At 42.5% G+C, this 20,663-nt stretch overlaps 1 protein-coding gene across 3 annotated transcripts in view; it reads right to left on the bottom strand.

Annotated features, from left to right (window-relative positions):
* LOC132390384 (heme transporter FLVCR2-like) overlaps window positions 1–20,663 on the bottom strand; it is a 264,051-nt gene that overhangs the window by 25,057 nt on the left and 218,331 nt on the right. For 2 of the 3 annotated variants that reach the window (XM_059963011.1, XM_059963001.1), the window contains exon 9: window positions 8,265–8,323. The exons of the other annotated variant lie outside the window; for it this stretch is intronic. In XM_059963011.1, coding sequence (XP_059818994.1) covers window positions 8,265–8,323 — 59 coding nt within the window. The remainder of the gene's footprint in view (window positions 1–8,264; window positions 8,324–20,663) is intronic. 3 annotated transcript variants of the gene reach the window in all.

Raw genomic sequence — 20,663 nt, 5'->3', positions numbered from 1 at the left:
ATGCTTTGATTTATAAAGGCCAGCATTCCAAAAGCCCTCTTCACCACCCTATCTACATGAGACTCCACTTTCAGGGAACTATGCACAGTTATTCCTAGATCTCTCTGTTCCTCTGCATTCCTCAATGCCCTACCATTTACCCTGTATGTTCTATTTGGATTATTCCTGCCAAAATGTAGAACCTCACACTTCTCAGCATTAAACTCCATCTGCCAACGTTCAGCCCATTCTTCTAACCGGCATAAATCTCCCTGCAAGCTTTGAAAATCCACCTCATTATCCACAACACCTCCTACCTTAGTATCATCGGCATACTTACTAATCCAATTTACCACCCCATCATCCAGATCATTTATGTATATTACGAACAACATTGGGTCCAAAACAGATCCCTGAGGCACCCCGCTAGTCACCGGCCTCCATCCCGAAAAACAATTATCCACCACTACTCTCTGGCATCTCCCATCTAGCCACTGTTGGATCCATTTTATTACTCCAGCATTAATACCTAATGACTGAACCTTCTTAACTAACCTTCCATGTGGAACTTTGTCAAAGGCTTTGCTGAAGTCCATATGGACTACATCCACTGCCTTACCCTCGTCAACATTCCTCGTAACTTCTTCAAAAAATTCAATAAGGTTTGTCAAACATGACCTTCCACGCACAAATCCATGCTGGCTACTTCTAATCAGATCCCGTCTATCCAGATAATTATAAATACTATCTCTAAGAATACTTTCCATTAATTTACCCACCACTGATGTCAAACTGACAGGTCTATAATTGCTAGGCTTCCTTCTAGAACCCTTTTTAAACAATGGAACCACATGAGCAATACGCCAATCCTCCGGCACAATCCCCGTTTCTAATGACATATTAAAGATCTCCGTCAGAGCTCCTGCTATTTCTACACAAACTTCCCTCAAGGTCCTGGGGAATATCCTGTCAGGACCCGGAGATTTATCCACTTTTAAATTTCTTAAAAGCGCAAGTACCTTCACCTCTTTAATTGTCATAGGTTCCATAACTTCCTTACTTGTTTCCCACACCTTAGACAATTCAATATCCTTCTTAGTGAATACCGAAGAGAAGAAATCATTCAAAATCTCTTCCATCTCCTTCGGTTCCACACATAGCTGACCACTCTGATTCTCTAAGGGGCCAATTTTATCCCTCACTATCCTCTTGCTTTTAATATAACTGTAGAAACCTTTCGGATTTACTTTCACCTTATTTGCCAAACCAACCTCGTATCTTCTTTTAGCTTTTCTAATCTCTTTCTTAAGATTCCTTTTACATTCTTTATATTCCTCGAGCAATTCCTTTACTCCATGCTGCCTATATCTATTGTAGACATCCCTCTTTTTCTGAACCAAATTTCTAATATCCCTTGAAAACCATGGTGCTCTCAAACCTTTAACCTTTCCTTTCACCCTAACAGGAACATAAAGATTCTGTACCCTCATAATTTCACCCTTAAATGGCCTCCATTTCTCTATTACATCCTTCCCATAAAACAACTTGACCCAATCCACTCTCTCTAAATCCCTTCGCATCCCCTCAAAGTTAGCTTTTCTCCAATCAAAAATCTCAACTCTAGGTCCAGTCCTGTCCTTCTCCATAATTATATTGAAGCTAATGCTATTGTGATCACTGGACCCGAAGTGCTCCCCAACACATACATCTGTCAGCTGACCTATCGCATTCCCTAACAGGAGATCCAACACTGCCCCATCTCTAGTCGGTACTTCTATGTATTGTTGCAAAAAACTATCCTGCACACATTTCACAAACTCAAACAAAAAACTATCCTGCACACATTTCACAAACTCTGATCTGGCCCATGTTGCTACAGAAAGCAAGGTAGGTGATAGATGAGGCCTTGACAGAGATTTTAACATCCTGCTAGCCAAGAGTGAGGTGCTAGAAGATTTGAGGGTCGCTATTGATGTTCTTTTCTTTAAGGACACAAGAACTTAAGAAATAGGAGCAGGTATAGGCCATCCAACCCATCGAACCTGCCCCGCCATTCAATAAGATCATGGCTGATCTGTCCGTAAACTCAGCTCCATCTACCTGCCTTTTCCCCATTCCCCTTAATTCCCTTACTGTGTAAAAATCCATCTAACTGTTTCTTAAATATATTTAGTGAAGAAGCCTCAACTGTTTCCCTGGGCAGAGAATTCCACAGATTCACCACTCCCTGGGAAAAACAGTTTCTCAGCATCTTTGTCCTAAATCTTCTCCCCTGGATCTTCAGGCAATGTCCCCTAGTTCCAGTCTCACCTACCAATGGAACTACTTTCCGACTTCTATCTTATCTATCCCTTTCAAAATTTTGTATGTTTCTATAAGATCCCCTCTCATTCTTCTGAACTCCAGAGAGTATTGTCCCAGGTGACTCAATCTCTCCCCATAGGTTAACCCCTTCATCCCTGGAATCAACCTGGTGAATCTCCTCTGCACTGCCTCCAAAACCAGTATATTCTTCCTCAAGTATGGAGACCAGAATTACACACAGTACTCCAGCTGCTGCCTCACCAGTACGCTGTATAGTTGCAGCATGACCTTCCTGCTCTTGAATTCAATCCCTCTAGCAATGAAGGCCAACATTCCGTTTGCCTTATTAATAACCTGTTGTACCTGCAAGCCAACTTTTTGCAATTCATGCAGAAGCACTCCCAGGTCCCTCTGCACAACAGCATGCTGCAATCTTTTGCTATTTAAATAATAATCTGCTCTACAATTATTCCTTCTGAAGTGGATGATCTTGCATTTACCAACGTTGTATTCCATCTGCCAGACCTTGGCCCACTCACTTAACCTATCTATATTCCTCTGCAGACTCTCCATATTCTCTGTACAATTTGCTTTTCCACTCAGTTTAGTGTCATTAGCAAATTTTGCTGTGCTACACTCAGTCCCCTCTTCCAAATCGTCAATGTAAATGGTAAACAGCTGTGGGCCCAGCACCGACTCCTGTGACACCTCACTCACCACTGACTGTCAACTGGAGAAACACCCATTTATACCAACTCTCTGCCTTCTATCGGTAAACCAATCCACAATCTATTGCAATACACTTCCTCTGAATCCATGCATCCATATCTTATTTATAAGTTTCTTGTGCGGCACCTTATTGAAAGCCTTCTAGAAATCCAAGTATATGACATCCACCTATTCCCCTCTACCCACTGCTCTCATTATGTCCTCAAAGAACTCCAGTAAGTTTGTCAAACAGGTCCTGCCCTTTCTGAATCCATGCTGCGTCTGTCTAATGGAACCACTCCTTTCTAAATATTTTGCTATTTCTTCCTTAATGACAGATTCAAGCATTTTCCCCGACTACAGATGTTAAGCTAACTGGCCAATAGCTGCCTGTCTTTTGCCTACATCCTTTTTTAAAAAGTGGCGTGACATTTGCTGTCTTCCAATCTGTCCAGCCCTGCCCAGAGTCTAGAGAATTCTGGTAAATGATTACCGTAGATTCCGGACTACAGAGCGCACCTGATTAAAAGCCGCACGCCCTAATTTTAGAAAGAAAATCAATTTTGTACTTGTACAAGCCGCACCGGATTTTAAGCTGCAGGTGTCCCACGTTGTAATATGAGATATTTACACAGAAAGATATTACACGTGAGGATTTTTTAACTTTTAATTAAATCCGTATGGTAACATAAACAAATACATATTGCAAATGCTTTTTTTCGAACAGTGCCTGTAACACAGCTACTTTTAAGTATACATACGTATCGGTAACACACAAATTACGTTGCGTATACTTTTTTACTGAACAGTGCACGAACAACATTCCAATATCTCCTAACGACTGGTAAAAAAAATATATATACTGCAGCCTACCAGGAAAAGTTACTGATCGCCTTTAACTTAAAAGCTGCATCATATGCTTTTCTTCGAGTGTTTTCCATGTTGATGAGGGTGAGTACAAATGACTGATTTACAATAATTTAATTGTGAAAGTGCGCTTGATTTATCGTACAATTTCATTGGACCTCTGTGAACTACTCATCAATTTTATTGGTCTTGCTATGATCCCAGCCCCCTCCTTTGTGAGAATCGCAAGAACACCCGTCGAGGGGGGGGGGGGGGGTCAGTAGACCCAGTAGGAGAGAGAGAGAAACGTGCCAAATTGCACATTCCACCAGGATACAGAGTAAGGCGACAGCGACTATTGTCTCATGGAGACCACGTGAAAAGCCCTCGGACAAGGTGGGCTGGTTGAGAGAGAGATTGCATCATCCCAACCCGATTGACTCCTGCGACCCCGTGAGGAAGTATAAAGGAGAGTCTCAGGGGGACAGCCCCCTCAGACGCACCAAGAAGACACGAGAGAGTGATCCCGCAGCAGCGGGAAGTCATTCTGAAGGAAGCCAAGTGCGTTAAATTCCAGGATTGGAATTTGTGGCTGGAATCACAGAAAACCGCTTTTAACTAACATCGGGGAGAGGAAACCAACGCTCCCTCGATTTCACGGAAGATTCATCAAGACTTGGCAAGTTCTTTCTCTTCTCCCCCAATCTCTCTCTCTCGGTCTCTCCACGTAAAACCCAGCGATTTTCAAAGGGCTGAGGCCTGCAGACTTTCTGAGTGACTTTTATATTTCCAACGGACAATCTATTAACCGCTAGACACCAGCAGAGCTCACTTAACGATGAGTATTACTATACCCGCGCTTTAGATTGAGTGTTGACGATGTGCACTATCTGAATGTATGTATTAACCTTACTTTTGTGTCCCTTTATAAATAAAACGTTTGAAAATAGTGACATCAGACTTCAACGGACCTCTCTATCTTTGCTGGTAAGTTCTCCAGTTACGGGATTCATAACAGTCTACTGTTACGAGGCAAAATGTTTTTGGCGGCATGAAAAAAAACCATGCATTAGCTGCGCCGTAGTATAGGCTGCAGTGTTGCTGCAGTGTTCAAAGCATGGGAAAAAAGTAGCGGCTTATAGTCCGGAATTTACGGTACCAACATGTCTACTATAACCTCCACCAATTCCTTCAGCACCCTGGGATGCATCCCATCAGGATCAGGGGACTTATCAACTTTCAGGCCCTCTAGTTTGTTCATTACTATCTCTTTAGTGACAGTGATTTTATCGAGGTTCTCACCTCCCATTTCGTCCATAACATCTTTCTTTGGCATATTGGACACATCCTCCACTGCGAAGACCGACACAAAATAGTCATTTAATGCCTCATCCATTTCCTTATCACCCAATATCAATTTTCCCTTATCATCTTCCAAGGGACCTACATTGACTTTAGCCCCCTCTTCCGTTTTATATATTTATAAAAACTTTTCCTAGCTTTAATTTAAATTTAAAGTAAAATTGGATAGGTATATGGACAGGAAAGGAATGGAGGGTTATGGGCTGAGTGCGGGCCAGTGGGACTAGGTGAGTGTAAGTGTTGGCATGGACTAGAAGGGCTGAGATGGTCTGTTTTCGTGCTGTAATTGTTATATGGCTATATGTGTTTTTATATTTTGGGCTAATTTACTTTAATACTTTTATCTTCCCTTTTCCTTATTTCTTGTTTAGTTGTTCTCTGTTGCTTTTTAAAGTTTTCCCAATCCTCCAGTCTCCCACTACTCTTTGCAACCTTGTACACATGAATCAGAATCAGAATCAGACTTTAATCGCCAAGTACCTGTGCACATACAAGGAATTTACTTCCGGCAGATGTTGTCTCTCTGCTCATAACAATAATAATGATAAATATAAATGAAAATATAGATTATACATACAAGTAGTGCAATCCAAGTAATAGTTAGCCGACAGTTAACTGGCAGTTAACTATTCAGCAAAGTGACCGCAGTAGGGAAAAAACTTTTAATTTGATACTATCTTTTATTTCCTTAGTTATCCAAGGCTGGCTCTCCCTACATTTACTGTCCTTACTTTTGACTAAAATATACTTGTGAGCACTGTGAAAAATCTCTTTGAAAGTATTCCACTGTTCCTCAACTGTCCTACCAAATAGCCAATGCACATTATCCAGCTCCTCCCTCATACTGTTTAGTCTCCCTTGTTCAAGCATAATACACTAGTTTTAGATCTAACTACTTCATCCTCTGAGTGCAAAATTCAATTATACTATGATCACTCTTTCCAAGAGGATGCCTGACTACAAGATTGTTAATCTTACCTGTCTTATTGCACAGGACTAGATCTAAGATAGCATTTTCCCTTGTAGTTTCACTAACATGCTACTAAGGAAAGCCATCAAAGATGCATTCTATGAAGTCCTCCTCAAGACTACCTTGATAAACCTCATTCACCCAATCTATGTGGAAGTTAAAATCCCCATGACAATTGCCATTCCGTTTTTACAAGCCTCAGTTATTTCTTGGTTGATCACCTATGCCACTGCAATATTTTTATTAGATGGCCTATAGACAACTCCCACCAGTGATTTTTTCCATTACTATTCGAAATCTCTACCCAGATGGCCTCAACATTCTGCTCCATAGATCTTATATCGTCTCTCACAATCACCCTGATCTCATCCATAATCAAGAGCGCCACTCCACCTCCTCTGCCTTCCTGCCTATCTTTCCATACAACCTGATACCCTTGGATATTTAATTCCCAGTCAGCTCCACCTTGCAACCAAGTTTCTGTAATGGCCACTAAATCATATGCCTTGGTCCTGATCTGTGTCACAAGTTCACTAATCTTGATTCTAATACTACAGGCATTTAGATAAAGTGCCCTTATACTCATTGTCCTTTTAGAATCGAGTGACCTATGCTATTTTAGCTTTTTACTTTTATGCACTCTTACTTTTTTCTTCACTAACTCTAGCTTTGGTCTCTGCATCATTTCCCTCTTCTTTTCTTTGTGGGTTCCCCTCCCCTGTCATATTAGTTTAAAGCTTCCCCAACAGCACTAGCAAACACTATCCCTAGGACATTGATCCTAGCCCTGCCCAGATGTAGACCATCTGGACGGTATTGGTCCTACCTCCTCCAGAAGTGGTTCCAATGCCCCAAGAATCTGAAGCCCTCCCTCCTGCACCACTGCTCGAGGCACATATTCATTCTAGCCCTCCTGCTATTCCAACTCTGGCTAGCACACAGTACTGGTAATAGTCCTGAAATGATTACCTTTGAGGTCCTACTCTTTATCTCCTAGCTCCCTAAATTCAGCTTGTAGGACCTCATCCCGCTTTCTTCCTATATCGTTAGTACCTACATGCACCACGACAGCTGGCTGCTCACCCTCCCCTTTCAGAATGCCCTACAGCCTCTCTGAGACATCTCTGACCCTTGCACCCGGGAGGCAACACACCATATGGGAGTCCTGTTTGCAGCCACAGAAGCTCGTCTCTATTCCCCTTACCATAGAATCCCCTACCACAACAGCTCGCTACTCTTTTTCTTGCCTTCATGAGCAGCAGAGCCACCTTTGAAAAATATAGCAGAGATAATCAAGGTAACTGCAGGCTGGTGAGCCAAACACCACTGGTGGAGAAATTACTGGAAGTTATAGTAAGGGCTCCACTATTTATTTTTAAAAGTATATTTCTTATTGTAACTATATATATATATTTTATTATTATGCATTACACTGCACTGCTGCCACAAAACAACAAATTTCACAACATATGCCAGTAATACTAAACCTAATTCTTATTCTGGATAGGATTTTTGTCCACTAGGAAAGACAATAGCTGATCAGAGTTAATAGTCATCCGTTTGTGCAGAAAATTCCTGTCTCTGATTATAAGAAGGACGTAGAGAATTTGGAAAGAGTGCAAAAGAGGTTTGCCAGGATGCTGCCTGGATTAGAGATATAAGGAGAGGCTGAACAAATAAAGATTGTTTTTCTCTGGAGTGTTGGAGAGTAAAGGGAGATTTGATAAAAATTAAGATTATGAGAGACTTAGAAAGCCAGTATCTCTTTTTCCCAGGATTGAAATGTCTAAGACGAAGGGGGTAAGTTTAAAGATGTGCAGGACAAGGTTTTTTTTATTACACACAGAATGGTGGGTGGCCAGAGTGCATTGCCAGGAGTGGTGAAGGCATTTAAAAGGCTCTTAGACAGGCAAATGAATGTGCAGAGACTAAGAATATTGCTGGAACAATCATCGTGTTCCTGTGAATTGGGAACAACCAATCAGCAACTCCCGTCCACAATACCCTTTTGGAAAGGATGCCAAAGAAAGTGGTTTCCCCAACAGAGCCACATTGCACATGCAGGTGTACAAGGACTGAAGCAGAGTTTACTCACAGACTCTTCTGTCGCATGCATGTTTGCCTTCTGTCTCCTGAGATCCGATTTAATTACAGCTGTCAAATGTAAAGAATAACATATTTAGTTCCTTCTCGCCACTTCTCATTTGCACTTTCATATTTTCTTTAACTAATTGTAATCAGGACTGATTGAAGTAAAAGAAAGTGCAAATCAGGGAGCACCTGCACTGAAAGGTTGATATTACCTTAAGTATCTTAGCTCTGATGTAAGGTCACTTACTCTGCCCCTCACCCGATAAATACCACCCAACAAAGAGCCCAGCATCTAAAATGGAATATTTGAGTAAAAGATTCATGTCTGACACCAGTCCTGTGACCTGGCAGCACCAGTAACAAAGTAATTCACTTCCAGTAGCAAGCTCTCGGCTGCTAGGGAAAGCAACCAATGACACTGGCAATCAGAGATTGGAAGCAAGAGGAGAGGAGACTCTCACAGGTTGGCGAACATGCATTCAAAAGCAGCGCTGCACAGGGTTTCATCTTTGAACAATGGCCAATCAGATCGAGATTGATTAGCAAGGGCTAATAAACATAAGGCACAGGCATTATTAGAGTGAGGATTTGAAGCTTTAGCTCTTCAAGGTTGGCGAGGAGAGGATTGAGTGAGAGAAGGTAGTGTTTTTCAGTTTCTTTATTGTTTCCTTCTTTATATTTGCACAGTTAGAACAGTAGAGATGCCAGGCAGGATAGTTAGATGCTCCTCTTGCAGGACATGGGAAGGCAGGGAGACCTCCAGTGTACCTGACAACTTCACCTGCAAGAGCTGCATCCTGCTGCAACTTCTAACACTCTGTGTTAAGAAGTTGAAGTTGGAAGTGGATGAACTCTGTATCATTCAGGAGGCTAACAGGGTGAAAATCAGGACATATAAAGAAGTAGTTACACCCAAGGTGCAGGACTCAAGAAACTGGGTGTCAGTCTGTAAGGGAAAAACAGTTAAACAGCCAGTGCAGAGTACGCCTTTGGCCATTCCCCTCAACAACAGGTACACTTTGGATACTGTTGAGGGTGGGGGAATGATTTAGCAGAGGGAAGTGTTCTGTGACTTAGAAGGAAAGGTAATCAGGGAGAGGGGAAAAGAGATGAGCTGTGGTGGTAGGGGATGCATTAGTTAGGGAGTTAGAGAGTAAGATTCCTGGATGGCATATTGCGTCCAGGTGCCAGGGTTCAGGACACCTCGGATCAATTCCTCAGAATTCTTAAGTGGGAGGGTTAGCAGCCAGAGGTCATGGTCTATATAGGTACCAATGACAAAGGATGGAAGAGGGACGAGCTTCTGCAAAGAGAGTACAAGGAGCTAGGTGCATTAGGTTTAGGGTTAGGGTTATGCACAGGACTCCAGGACTGTGATCTCAGGATTGTTACTCGTGCCACGTACAAGTGAGGCCAGAAAAGGCTAAGGAGATGGTGTAGGAGAAGGGGCTTCATATTTCTGGATCACTGCGCTCTTTTCCAGGAAAGATGTGACCTGTACAGAAGAAATTTTGCTCTGCATACAATATCCAGTTACCTGTAGTGTAATCAAATGTGTCAATCTTTCACTTCTCTCTTTTTATGGTTATTATCACCCACTATTCACTGCTTATGAACCCATGAATTCTTCCATTTCATTTTTTTAATTCGACGGTTTCTGTCCCTTTAAAAGAAGCATGTGCTGTGTTGTGCTGTGTTTTTTAACTTCTTTTCTCATGGGTATTTTTTTAATCTTAACACCTTGTGTTTGTTTTAAAAGTACCTTGTTGCCACTGTTATATATGTAACTCCAAACATATACATATAAGTAATTTAAAGAAAAAGACAGTCCAAAATGTGAGCCTAACTTGGTTTTACATGATCCATATCCCTCCATTTCCTGCATATTCATGGGTCTATCTAACAACCTCATAAATACCACTGTGGTATTTCACTCACAGAGGCTTGAGTGAGAGAAGGTGAAAAAGTTGTATGTGGATTTCCTCCTTTATATTTACTCAAGCTAGGACAGGCAGGGCAGTTGATTGCTCTTCTTATGGGACAAAGGAAGGCGGGAAGAACTCCAGTGCTCCTGATGTCTATACCTGCAAGAATTGCATCCAGCTGAAACTTCTAACACTGCTCATTAAGGAGTTGGAGCTGGAGCTGGAGCTGGATGAACTCCAGATCATTCAGGAGGCTGAAGAGTGATAGAGAAGTAGTTACACCCAAGGTGCAGGACACAGGAAACTGGTAACACACATAAAGTGCTGAAGGAACTCAGCAGGGCAGGTGGCATCTACAGAAAAAAAGTACAGTCGAAGTTTTGGGCCGAGACTGAGATAAGGTGGATGATCTTGTTGCACTATTACAGTTTGTCAGGTATGATGTTGTGGCCATCATTGGATCATGACTGAAGGATGATTCTAGTTGGGAGCTGAATGTCCAAAGTTACATGTTTTTTCAGAGGGATAGGAAGGCAGGCAAAGTGCGATGGCGTGGCTCTGCTGGTGAAAAGTGACATAGGATCATAGGATGTTGAATCCTTTTGGGTTGAGTTAAGAAACTCCAAGGGTAAAAGGACCCTGATGGCAGGTATATACAGGCTTTCCAACAGTAGCTGGGATGTGGACCACAGATTACAATGGGAAATAGAAAAGGTGTGTCAAAAGGGAAATGTTATGATAATTCGTGGGAAATTTCAACATGCAGGTCAATTGGGAAAACCAGGTTGGTAATGGATTGCGACAGTGAGTTTGTTGAATGCCAACAAGATGACTTTAGAGCAGTTTGTCATTGAGCCTATTACGGGAACAGCTACAGTGGATTGGGTGTTATGTAATGAATTATAAGCGATTCAGGAGCTTAAAGTAAAATAACTCTTAGGAGGCAATGATCACAATATGATTGAGTTCAACTTGAAATTTGGTAGGGGGAAAGAAAAGACTGATGTAACAGTACTTCAGTGGAGTAAATGAAATTACAGTGGTACAAGAGAGGAGTTAGCTGAAGTAAATTGGAAGAGACGCTGGCAGGGATGACGAGAACAGCAATGGTGTGAGTTTCTAGGGAAAACAAGGAAGATGCAGGAGAGTAAAAGAGAGGACATACAATAAAGCAAAAAAATAATGAATGAAGAGGATTGGGAAGCTTTTAAAACCTGCAGAGAGCAACAAAAAGAGTCATTAGATGTGGAAAGGGTGCTTTCCACGGTGGGGGAGTCTAGGACAAGAGGACACAGCCTCAGGGTAGAAGAGCATCCATTTAAAACAGAGATGCGGAGACATTTCTTTCGACAGAGAGTGATGAATTTATTACCCCAGGCAGCTATGGAGACCAGATTTAAGGTAGAGCTTAATAGATTCTAGATTGGGCATGGCATCAAAGGTCTTTTAAGTGGAGTCTTTTTTAAGAGACTCCTGGATAGGTAAATGGAGATCGGAAAAATAGAGGGCTATGGGTAACCCTAGGTAATTTTTAAGGTAAGAACGTGTTCAGCAAAGCTTTGTGGGCCAAAGGGCATGTATTGTGCTGTAGGTTTTCTATGTTACAGGGAGAAGGCTGGGGAGTGGGGTTGAGGGGAAAAAAGGATCAACCACGATCGAATGGCGGAGCAGACTTGGTGGGCCAAATGGCCTAATTTGTACCTACGTCTTTAGTCTTATGGTCTTAATTCCCTTGTCAGACTTGATTGCCTACCCCTTTCATTTGAGAACAACTTCTTCTGTGGGACGTATCTATTCTGTGACATACAGCAGTGACTAATGTTGTTCCACAGGGGTCGGTGTTGGGACCAATTCTTTTTATGCTGTATATAAATGACTTAGATGATGGAATAGATGGCTTTGTTGCCAAGTTTGCAGATGATATAAAGATTGGTGGAGGGGCAGTTAGTGTTGAGGATACAGGTAGGATGCAGAAGAACTTAGACAGATTAGGAGAATGGGCAAGAAAGTGGGAAATGAAATACAATATTGGAAAATGCATGGTCATGCATTTTGGTAGTAGAAATAAACATGCAGACTATTTTCTAAATGGGGAGGAAATCCAAAAATCTGAGATGTAAAGGAACTTGGGAGTCCTTGTGCAGAACACCCTGAAGGTTAACTTGCAGGTAGAGTTGGTGGTGAGGAAGATAAATTCCATGTTAGCATTCATTTTAAGAGGTCTAGAATACAAGAGCAAGGATGTGATGCTGAGGCTTTATAAGGCACTGGTGAGGCCTCACCTTGAGTAGTGTGAACAGTTTTGAGCTCCTCATCTTAGAAAAGATGTTCTGGCATCGGACAGGGTCCAGAGGAGGCTCACAAAGATGATTCCAGGAATGAAAGGGTTGTCATACGAGGAACGTCTGTACTCACTGGAATTCAGAAGGATGAGGGGGGAATCTCATTGATCGAATGTTGAAAGGCCTAGATGGAGTAGATATGGAAAAGATATTTCCCATGGTGGGAGAGTCTAGGACAAGAGGGTACAGTCTCAGGATAAAAGGGCACCCTTTCAAAACAGAGATGAGGAGGAATTTCTTTAGCCAAAGGATGGTGAATTTATGGAATCTGTTGCCATGTGCAGCTGTGGAGACCAGGTTGTTGGATGTATTTAAGGCAGAAATTGATAGGTTCTTGATTGGACATGGTATCAGAGGTTACCAGAAGGAAAGGAACTGGGGTTGAGGTGGAGAGGGAAAAAAAGGATCAGCCATGATTAAATGGCAGAGTAGACTCAATGGGCCAGATGACCTAAATCTACTTCTATGTCTTATGGTCTTATCTTGCACCTTGTCAACGATTCCCAGCACTTCAGCCATCTCTGCTCTATTATCCCCGCCAGTACCTCTCCAATCCACCTGGGCAAACTCCTCTCTTATGCCTCTGTAATTCTCTTCATTCCATTGCGATACTGATACATGTGACTTATGCTTCTCCCTCTTAAAGTGCAGTATGAATTCAATCATATTATGATCACTGCCTCGTTAGGGTTCCTTTACATTAAGCTCTCTAATAACATAGAACCTGCAACACAATACAGGCCCTTCGGCCCACAATGCTGAGCTGAACATATACTTACTTTAGTATTTACCTAGGGTTACCCATAGCCCTCGAGTTTTCTAAGTTCCATGTACCTATCCAGGTGCTTCTTAAAAGACCTTATTGTATCTGCCTCCACCACAGTCGCTGGCAGCCCATTCCATACATTCACCACTCTGTGTAAAAAAAACTTACACCTCTGTACCTACTTGAAGCACCTTAAAAATGTGCCTTCTCGTGTTAGCCATTTCAGCTCTTGGAAAAAGCCTCTGACTATCCACACGATCAATGCCTTTCATCATCTTACACACCTCTATCAGGTCACCTCTCATCCTCCGTCGCTCTAAGGAGCAAAGGCCAAGTTCACTCAACCTATTCTCATAAGACATGCTCCCCAACCATGGCAACGGCCTTGTAAATCTCCTCTGCACACTTTCTATGGTTTTCACATCCTTCCTGTAATGAGGTGACCAGAATTGAGAACAGTACTCCAAGTGGGGTCTGACCAGGGTTCTCTCCAGCTGCTACATTACCTCTTGGCTCTTGAACTCAATGCCACAGTTAATGAAGGTCAATGCACCGTATGTCTTCTTAACCACAGAGTCAACCTGTGTAGCAGCTTTGAGTGTCCTATGGATACAGAACCCAAGATCCCTCTGATCTTCCACACTGCCAAGAGTCTTACCATTATCACTATATTCTGCCATCATATTTGACCTACCAAAATTAACCACCTCACACTTATCTGGGTTGAACACAATCTGCCAGTACTCAGCTCAGTTTTGCATCCTATCAACGTCCCGCTGTAACATCTGAAAACCCTCCACACTATCCATAATACATCCACGTCAACTCTATCTATCCCCCTCATAATTTTAAATACCTCTATCAAGTTCCCCCTCAACCTTCTACACTCCAAAGAATAAAGACCTAACCTTATCCTCTTGCCCTTCACTTGTAGAATGCCTTGGGGTTTTCTTTAATCCTGCTCGCCAAGGCCTTTTCATGGCCCCTTCAATTTCATTCTTAAGCTCCTTCCTGCTAGCCTTATAACCTTCTAGATCTCTATCATTACTGGGTTTCTTTGAACCTTTCGTAAGCTTTTCTTTTCTTCTTGACTAGATTTTTAACAGCCTTTGTACACCATGGTTCCTGTACCCTACCATCCTTTCCCCGTCTCAGTGGAATATACCTATGCAGAACACAGAATACCCTGGCGGGAAGGTTTGCTAAGGCTACTGGGGAGAGTTTAAACTAACATTGTTGGGGGTGGGAACCGAATTGAAGAGACTGGGGAAGAGGCTGTTGGGTCACAAATAGAGAAAGCTTGTAGACAGTGCAAGAGGGAGGATAGGTAGTTGATGGAGAAGGGTCGCGTTCAGACCAACGGTTTGAGATGTGTCTACTTTAACGCAAGGAGTGTTGTGAACAAAGCAGATGAGCTTAGAGCGTGGATCAGTACTTGCAGCTATGATGTGGTGGCCATTACAGAGACTTGGATGGCTCAGGGACAGGAATGGTTACTTCAAGTGCCAGGTTTTAGATGTTTCAGAAAGGACAGGGAGGGAGGCAAAAGAGGTGGGGGCATGGCACTGTTAATCAGAGATAGTGTCACGGCTGCAGAAAAGGTGGACATCATGGAGGGATTGTCTACAGAGTCTCTGTGGTGGAGGTTAGGAATAGGAAGGGGTCAGTAACCCTACTGGGTGTTTTATATAGGCCGCCCAATAGTAACAGGGATATCATGCAGCAGGTAGGGAAACAGATCCTGGAAGGGTGTAATAATAACAGAGTTGTTGCGATGGGAGATTTTAATTTTCCAAATATTGTTTGGCATCTTCCTAGAGCAAGGGGTTTAGATGGGGTGGAGTTTGTTAGATGTGTTCAGGAAGGTTTCTGACACAATATGTAGATAAGCCTACAAGAAGAGAGACTGTACTTGATTTGGTATTGGGAAATAAACCTGGTCAGTTGTCAAATCTCTCAGTGGGAGAACATTTTTGAGATAGTGATCATAATTCTATCTCCTTTACAATATCATTGGTGAGAGATAAGAACAAACAAGTTAGAAAAGCGTTTAATTGGAGTAAGGGGGATTATGAGGCTATCAAGCAGGAAATTGGAAAAGGATCTTGGTGATTGTGGTGGCGACTTGCAGCAGATTGAAAAGCTTGAGCATGTAGATATTAAGAAAGAGGATGTGCTGGAGTTTTTGGAAAGCATCAAGTTGGATAACTTGTGGGGACCAAATGAGATGTACCCCAGGCTATTGTGGCGGGTGAGGGAGGAGATTGCTGAGCCTCTGGCGATGATCTTTGCATCATCAATGGGGATGGGAGAGGTTCCAGAGGATTAGAGGGTTGCAGATGTTGTTCCCTTATTCACGAAAGGGAGTGGAGATGGCCCAGGAAATTATAGACCAGTGAGTCTTACTTCAGTGGTTGGTAAGTTGATGAAGAAGATCCTGAGAGGCAGGATTTATGAACATTTGGAGGTATAATATGATTAGGAGTCGTCAGCATGGCTTTGTCTTACAGGTCATGCCCTACGAGCCTGTTTGAATTTTTTGAGGATGTGACTAAACACATTGATGAAGGAAGAGCAGTAGATGTATATACGGATTTCAGCAAGGCATTTGATAAGATACCCCATGCAAGGCTTACTGAGAAGGTAAGCAGGCATAGGATCCAAGGGGACATTGCTTTGTGGATCAAGAACTGGCTTGACCACAGAAGGCAAAATGTGGTTATCAACAGGTCATATTCTGCATGGAAATTGGTGGCCAGTGGTGTACCTCAGGGATCTGTTCTGGGACCCTTACTCTTTGTGATTTTTATAAAGAATAGTACTCCTTAGCAAACCTCCCAGCCAGGATATTTGTCCCCCTTGGGACCTGCCTGTACACTTCCTCCCTCACTACCATTCAGGGCCCCAGACAGTCCTTCCAGGTGAGGCAACACTTCACCTGTGAGTCGGCTGGTGTGGTATACTGCATCCAGTGCTCCCGGTGCGGCCTTTTATATATATGCATGGAGGTCGGTCACCAGTGGAGTGCCTCAGGGATCTGTTCTGGGACCCTTACTCTTCGTGATTTTTATAAATGACCTTAATGAGGAAGTGGAGGGATGGGTTAGTAAGTTTGCTGATGACACAAAGGTTGGAGGTGTTGTGGATAGTGTGGAGGGCTGTCAGAGGTTACAGTGGGACATTGATAGGATGCAAAACTGGGCTAAGAAGTGGCAGATGGAGTTCAACCCAGATAAGTATGAAGTGGTTCATTTTGGTAGGTCAAATATGATGGCAGAATATAGTATTAATAGTAAGACTCTTGGCAGTGTGGAGGATCAGAGGGATCTTGGGGTCCAAGTCCATGGGACACTCAAAACTGCTGTGCAGGTTGACTCTGTGGTTAAGAAGGCATACAGTGTATTGGCCTTCATCAACCGTGGGATTGAGCCGAGAGGTAATGTTGCAGCTATATAGGACCCTGGTCAGACCCCACTTTGAGTACTGTGCTCAATCCTGGTCGCCTGACTACAGAAAGGACGTGGAAACCATAGAGTGCATAGGGTGCAGAGGAGATTTACAAGGATGTTGCCTGGATTGGAGGACATGCCTTATGAGAATAGGTTGAATGAACTCGGCCTTTTCCCCTTGGAGTGACGGAGGATGAGAGGTGACCTGATAGAGATGTGTAAAATGATGAGAGGCATTGATCGTGTGGATAGTCAGAGGCTTTTTCCCAGGGCTGAAATGCTTGCCACAAGAGGACACAGGTTTGAGGTGCTGGGGAGTAGGTACAGAGGAGATGTCAGGGGTAAGTTTTTTACTCAGAGAGTGGTGAGTGCATGGAATGGGCTGCCGACAATGGTGGTGGATGCGGATATGATAGGGTCTTTTAAGAGACTTTGGATAGGTACAAGGAGCTTAGAAAAATAGAGGGCTATGGGTAACTCTAGTAATCTCTAAGGTAGGGACATGTTTGGCACAACTTTGTGGGCCGAAGGGCCTGTATTGTGCTGTAGGGTTTCTATGTTTCTAACACCTGGCAAATATTCCCTGAATACTTGTCACATTTCTGCCATACATTTCCATGAGAACATTCGTTCCCAATTTATGTTTCCAAGTTCCTGTCTGATAGCTTCAATTTTTCTTTACTGCAATTAACCCATTCTTACACCAGTTAATTTAGGATGCTTTCCTAACTTGTCTGTTCCTATTCCTCTCCAATGCTATGGTAAAGGAGATAGAGTTGTGATCACTATCACCAAAATGCTCTCCCACTGAGAGACCTGACACCTGACCAGGTTCATTTGCCAATACCATCTCAAGTGCAGCCTCTCCTCTTGCCACCACTTTCAATGAATTATGAACCAGTATTCCAAGATCCCTTTGTTCTAAAATGCTCCTCACTGCCCTAGCATTCATTGTGTAAGATATGCCCTGGTTGGTCCTGCAGAAGGGCATCACCTCACACTTGTCTGTATTAAATTCCATCTACCATTTTTCAGCCCATTTACCAGCTGGTCCAGATCCTTTCCAAGCTCTGATAGTTTTCCTTGCTGTCCACTACACCCTCAATCTTGGTGTCATCTGCAAATCTGCTGATCCAGTTAACCACATTACTATCCAGGTTGTTGATATAGATGACAAACAACAATGGACCTAGCACTAATCCCTGCAGTATTCCACTAGTCAGAGGCCTAGTCAAAGAGGCTATCATCTACTCCGGGGGTCCCTGACCTTTTTTGCACCACTGACCGGTTTAATATCGACAATATTCTCATGGACCGGCCGACCGGGGCAGGGAGAGGCTGGTGTGTTAATCACAACCAGAATATAGGTGAAACTATAAGTCACTTATAAGTGGCTAATTAATACACTCAACTTTGTTTCTAAAAGGGTTTATCTAATGAATTTATTATTAAAAACAGCCCATATTTTCTTTGTATGAATATAGTGATAAGTCTTATAAGTCAGTAGCATCATAAAATTTTAAGTTTGGATATTAAACACACAGTGCATATTTTCCTCATATGAACATAAAAAATCATTGCAACATCGGTGAATCAGTGTGAGCCCTGGACTTGTTTCCCTGCAACAAGACAGTCCCATTGAGGGGTGATGGGAGACAGCAATACTCGAAGGGGGTTCCTTAAGTCCAGTCTATTCCGCAATTAGTTTTCATTGCATTCATTGCTGAAAAGCCCGCTTCACAGAGATACGATGTTGGAAATGGAAACAATGCTTTCTTTGCTTTCGTGGCTACCTCAGGATATTCAGCCTTTACTTTGATCCAGAATGCCGGCAGAGATGTTATGTCAAACATACTTTTCAGCCCACCGTCATTTGCAAGCTTGAGGAGTTTATCTTCTTCACGCGCTGACATGGATGACTCACTGGGGACATTTACAAATGGGTCACGGACCCATTCCTTTGCATGTCTTAGGTCATTTGCAGTTGGAAAATAACGCTTGAATTCTGTCGACAGTGATGTTAAGAAATGGCAAGGGTAAAAAGTCACTAATAGCAGTTATATACAGGCCTCCAAATAGCAGCCGGGATGTGGACTACAAGTTACAGCTGGAAATAGAAAAAGTGTGTCAGAAGGATAATGTCAAGTTAATTATGGGGGATTTTAATATGAAAGTGGATTGGGAAAGTCAGGAAGATACTGGGTCTCAGGAGAGGGAGTTTGCAGAATGCCTACGGGATGGCTTTCTGGAGCAGCTTGTCCATAAGCCCCCCAGGGGATCAGCTGTTTTGGATTGGGTGCTGTGTAATGAACCTGAGGCAATTAGGGAGCTAGAGGTAATGGAACCCCTTGGAAGTAGTGATCATAATATGATAGAGTTCAGTTTCAAATTTGAAAAGGAGAAGCTGTTATTAGGTGTATCGATATTTCAGTGGAACAAAGGAAATTACAGTGGTATGAGATAGGAACTGGCCCAAGTTGATTGGAAAAGTAAGCTAGATGGAGGGACGGTAGAGCAGAATTGGATGAAATTCCTACGAGAAATAAGAAAAGTGCAGGAAAAATATATTCCAAGAAAAAAGAAAATCATGAATGGAAAAATGGCACAAATGTGGCTAACGAGAGAGTTTAAGGCTAAAATACAAGCAAAAGAGACAGCGTACAAGGAAGCAAAAATTAGTGGGAAAACTGAGGACTGGACGACTTTTAAAAACTTAACAGAAGGAAACTAAGAAAGTCATTAGGAAGGAAAAGATGAATTATGAAAGGAAGTTGGCAATTAACATAAAAAAGGATACTAACAGTTTTTTAAAAAATATATGAAGAGTAAAAGAGTGACACGGGTAGATTTCAGATCAATTGAAAATGATGCTGGAGAAATTATAATGGGTAACAAAGAGATGGCAGAGGAACTAAATGAGTATTTTGCATCAGTCTTCACAGTGGAAGACATTAGCAACATACCTGATAGCCAGAGGTCTCAAGGAATAGAATTAGGTACAGCCAAGATTACTAGAGAGAAAGTGCTTGGGAAGCTAAATGGACTAAGGATAGATAAGTCTCCTGGACTGGATGAGGTGCACCCATGAGTTCTGAAGGAGATGGCTTTGGAGATTGTGGAGGCATTGGAAATGATCTTCCAGGAATCAATAGACTCTGGCATGGTTCCGGAGGACTGGAAGGTCGCAAATGTAGTTCCGCTGTTTAAGAAAGGAGGGAGGCAGCAAAAAGAAAATTACAGAACTATTAGCCTGACATCGGTAGTTGGAAAGTTATTAGAGTTGATCCTTGAGGATGAGGTTATGAAATACCTCGAGGTGCATGACAAGATAGGCCCAAGCCAGCATGGTTTCATAAAGGGAAGATCCTGCCTACCAATCTATTGGAATTTTTTGAGGTAATCTCTAAGATTGACAAGGGAGAGGCTGTGGATGTTGTATATTTGGATTTTCAAAACACCTTCGATATGGTGCCACATAAGAGCCCGCTTAATAAGATGAGAGCCCATGGAAGTACAGGAAAGATATTGGAATGGGTGGAGCATTGGCTGATAGGCAGAAAGCAAAGGGTGGGAATAAAGGGATCCTACTCTGGTTGGTTGCCAGTTACTAGTGGTATTCTGCAGGGGTTGGTGTTGGGGCTGCTTCTTCTCACACTGTATATCGGAAGATTTAGATTATGGATTAAATAGTTTTGTGGCTAAGTTTGCCGATCACACCAAGATAGGTGGAGGAGCAGGAAGTGTTGGAAAGGTTACAGAGAGACTTGGTCAGTTTAGGAGACAGGGCAAAGAAATGGCAGATGAGATACAATGTTGAGAAATGTACAGTTGTACATTTTAGAAGAAGAAATAATTGGGCAGATTATTATTTAGATGGGGAGAAAATTCAAAAATTGGAAGTGCAAAGGGACTTGGGGGTCC

This window comes from Hypanus sabinus, chromosome 2 (assembly GCF_030144855.1).
Source record: "Hypanus sabinus isolate sHypSab1 chromosome 2, sHypSab1.hap1, whole genome shotgun sequence".
Classification (NCBI taxonomy): Eukaryota; Metazoa; Chordata; class Chondrichthyes; order Myliobatiformes; family Dasyatidae; genus Hypanus; species Hypanus sabinus.
Note: the sequence above shows the minus strand (reverse complement) of the source record. Positions and strands in the feature narration are given on the sequence as shown.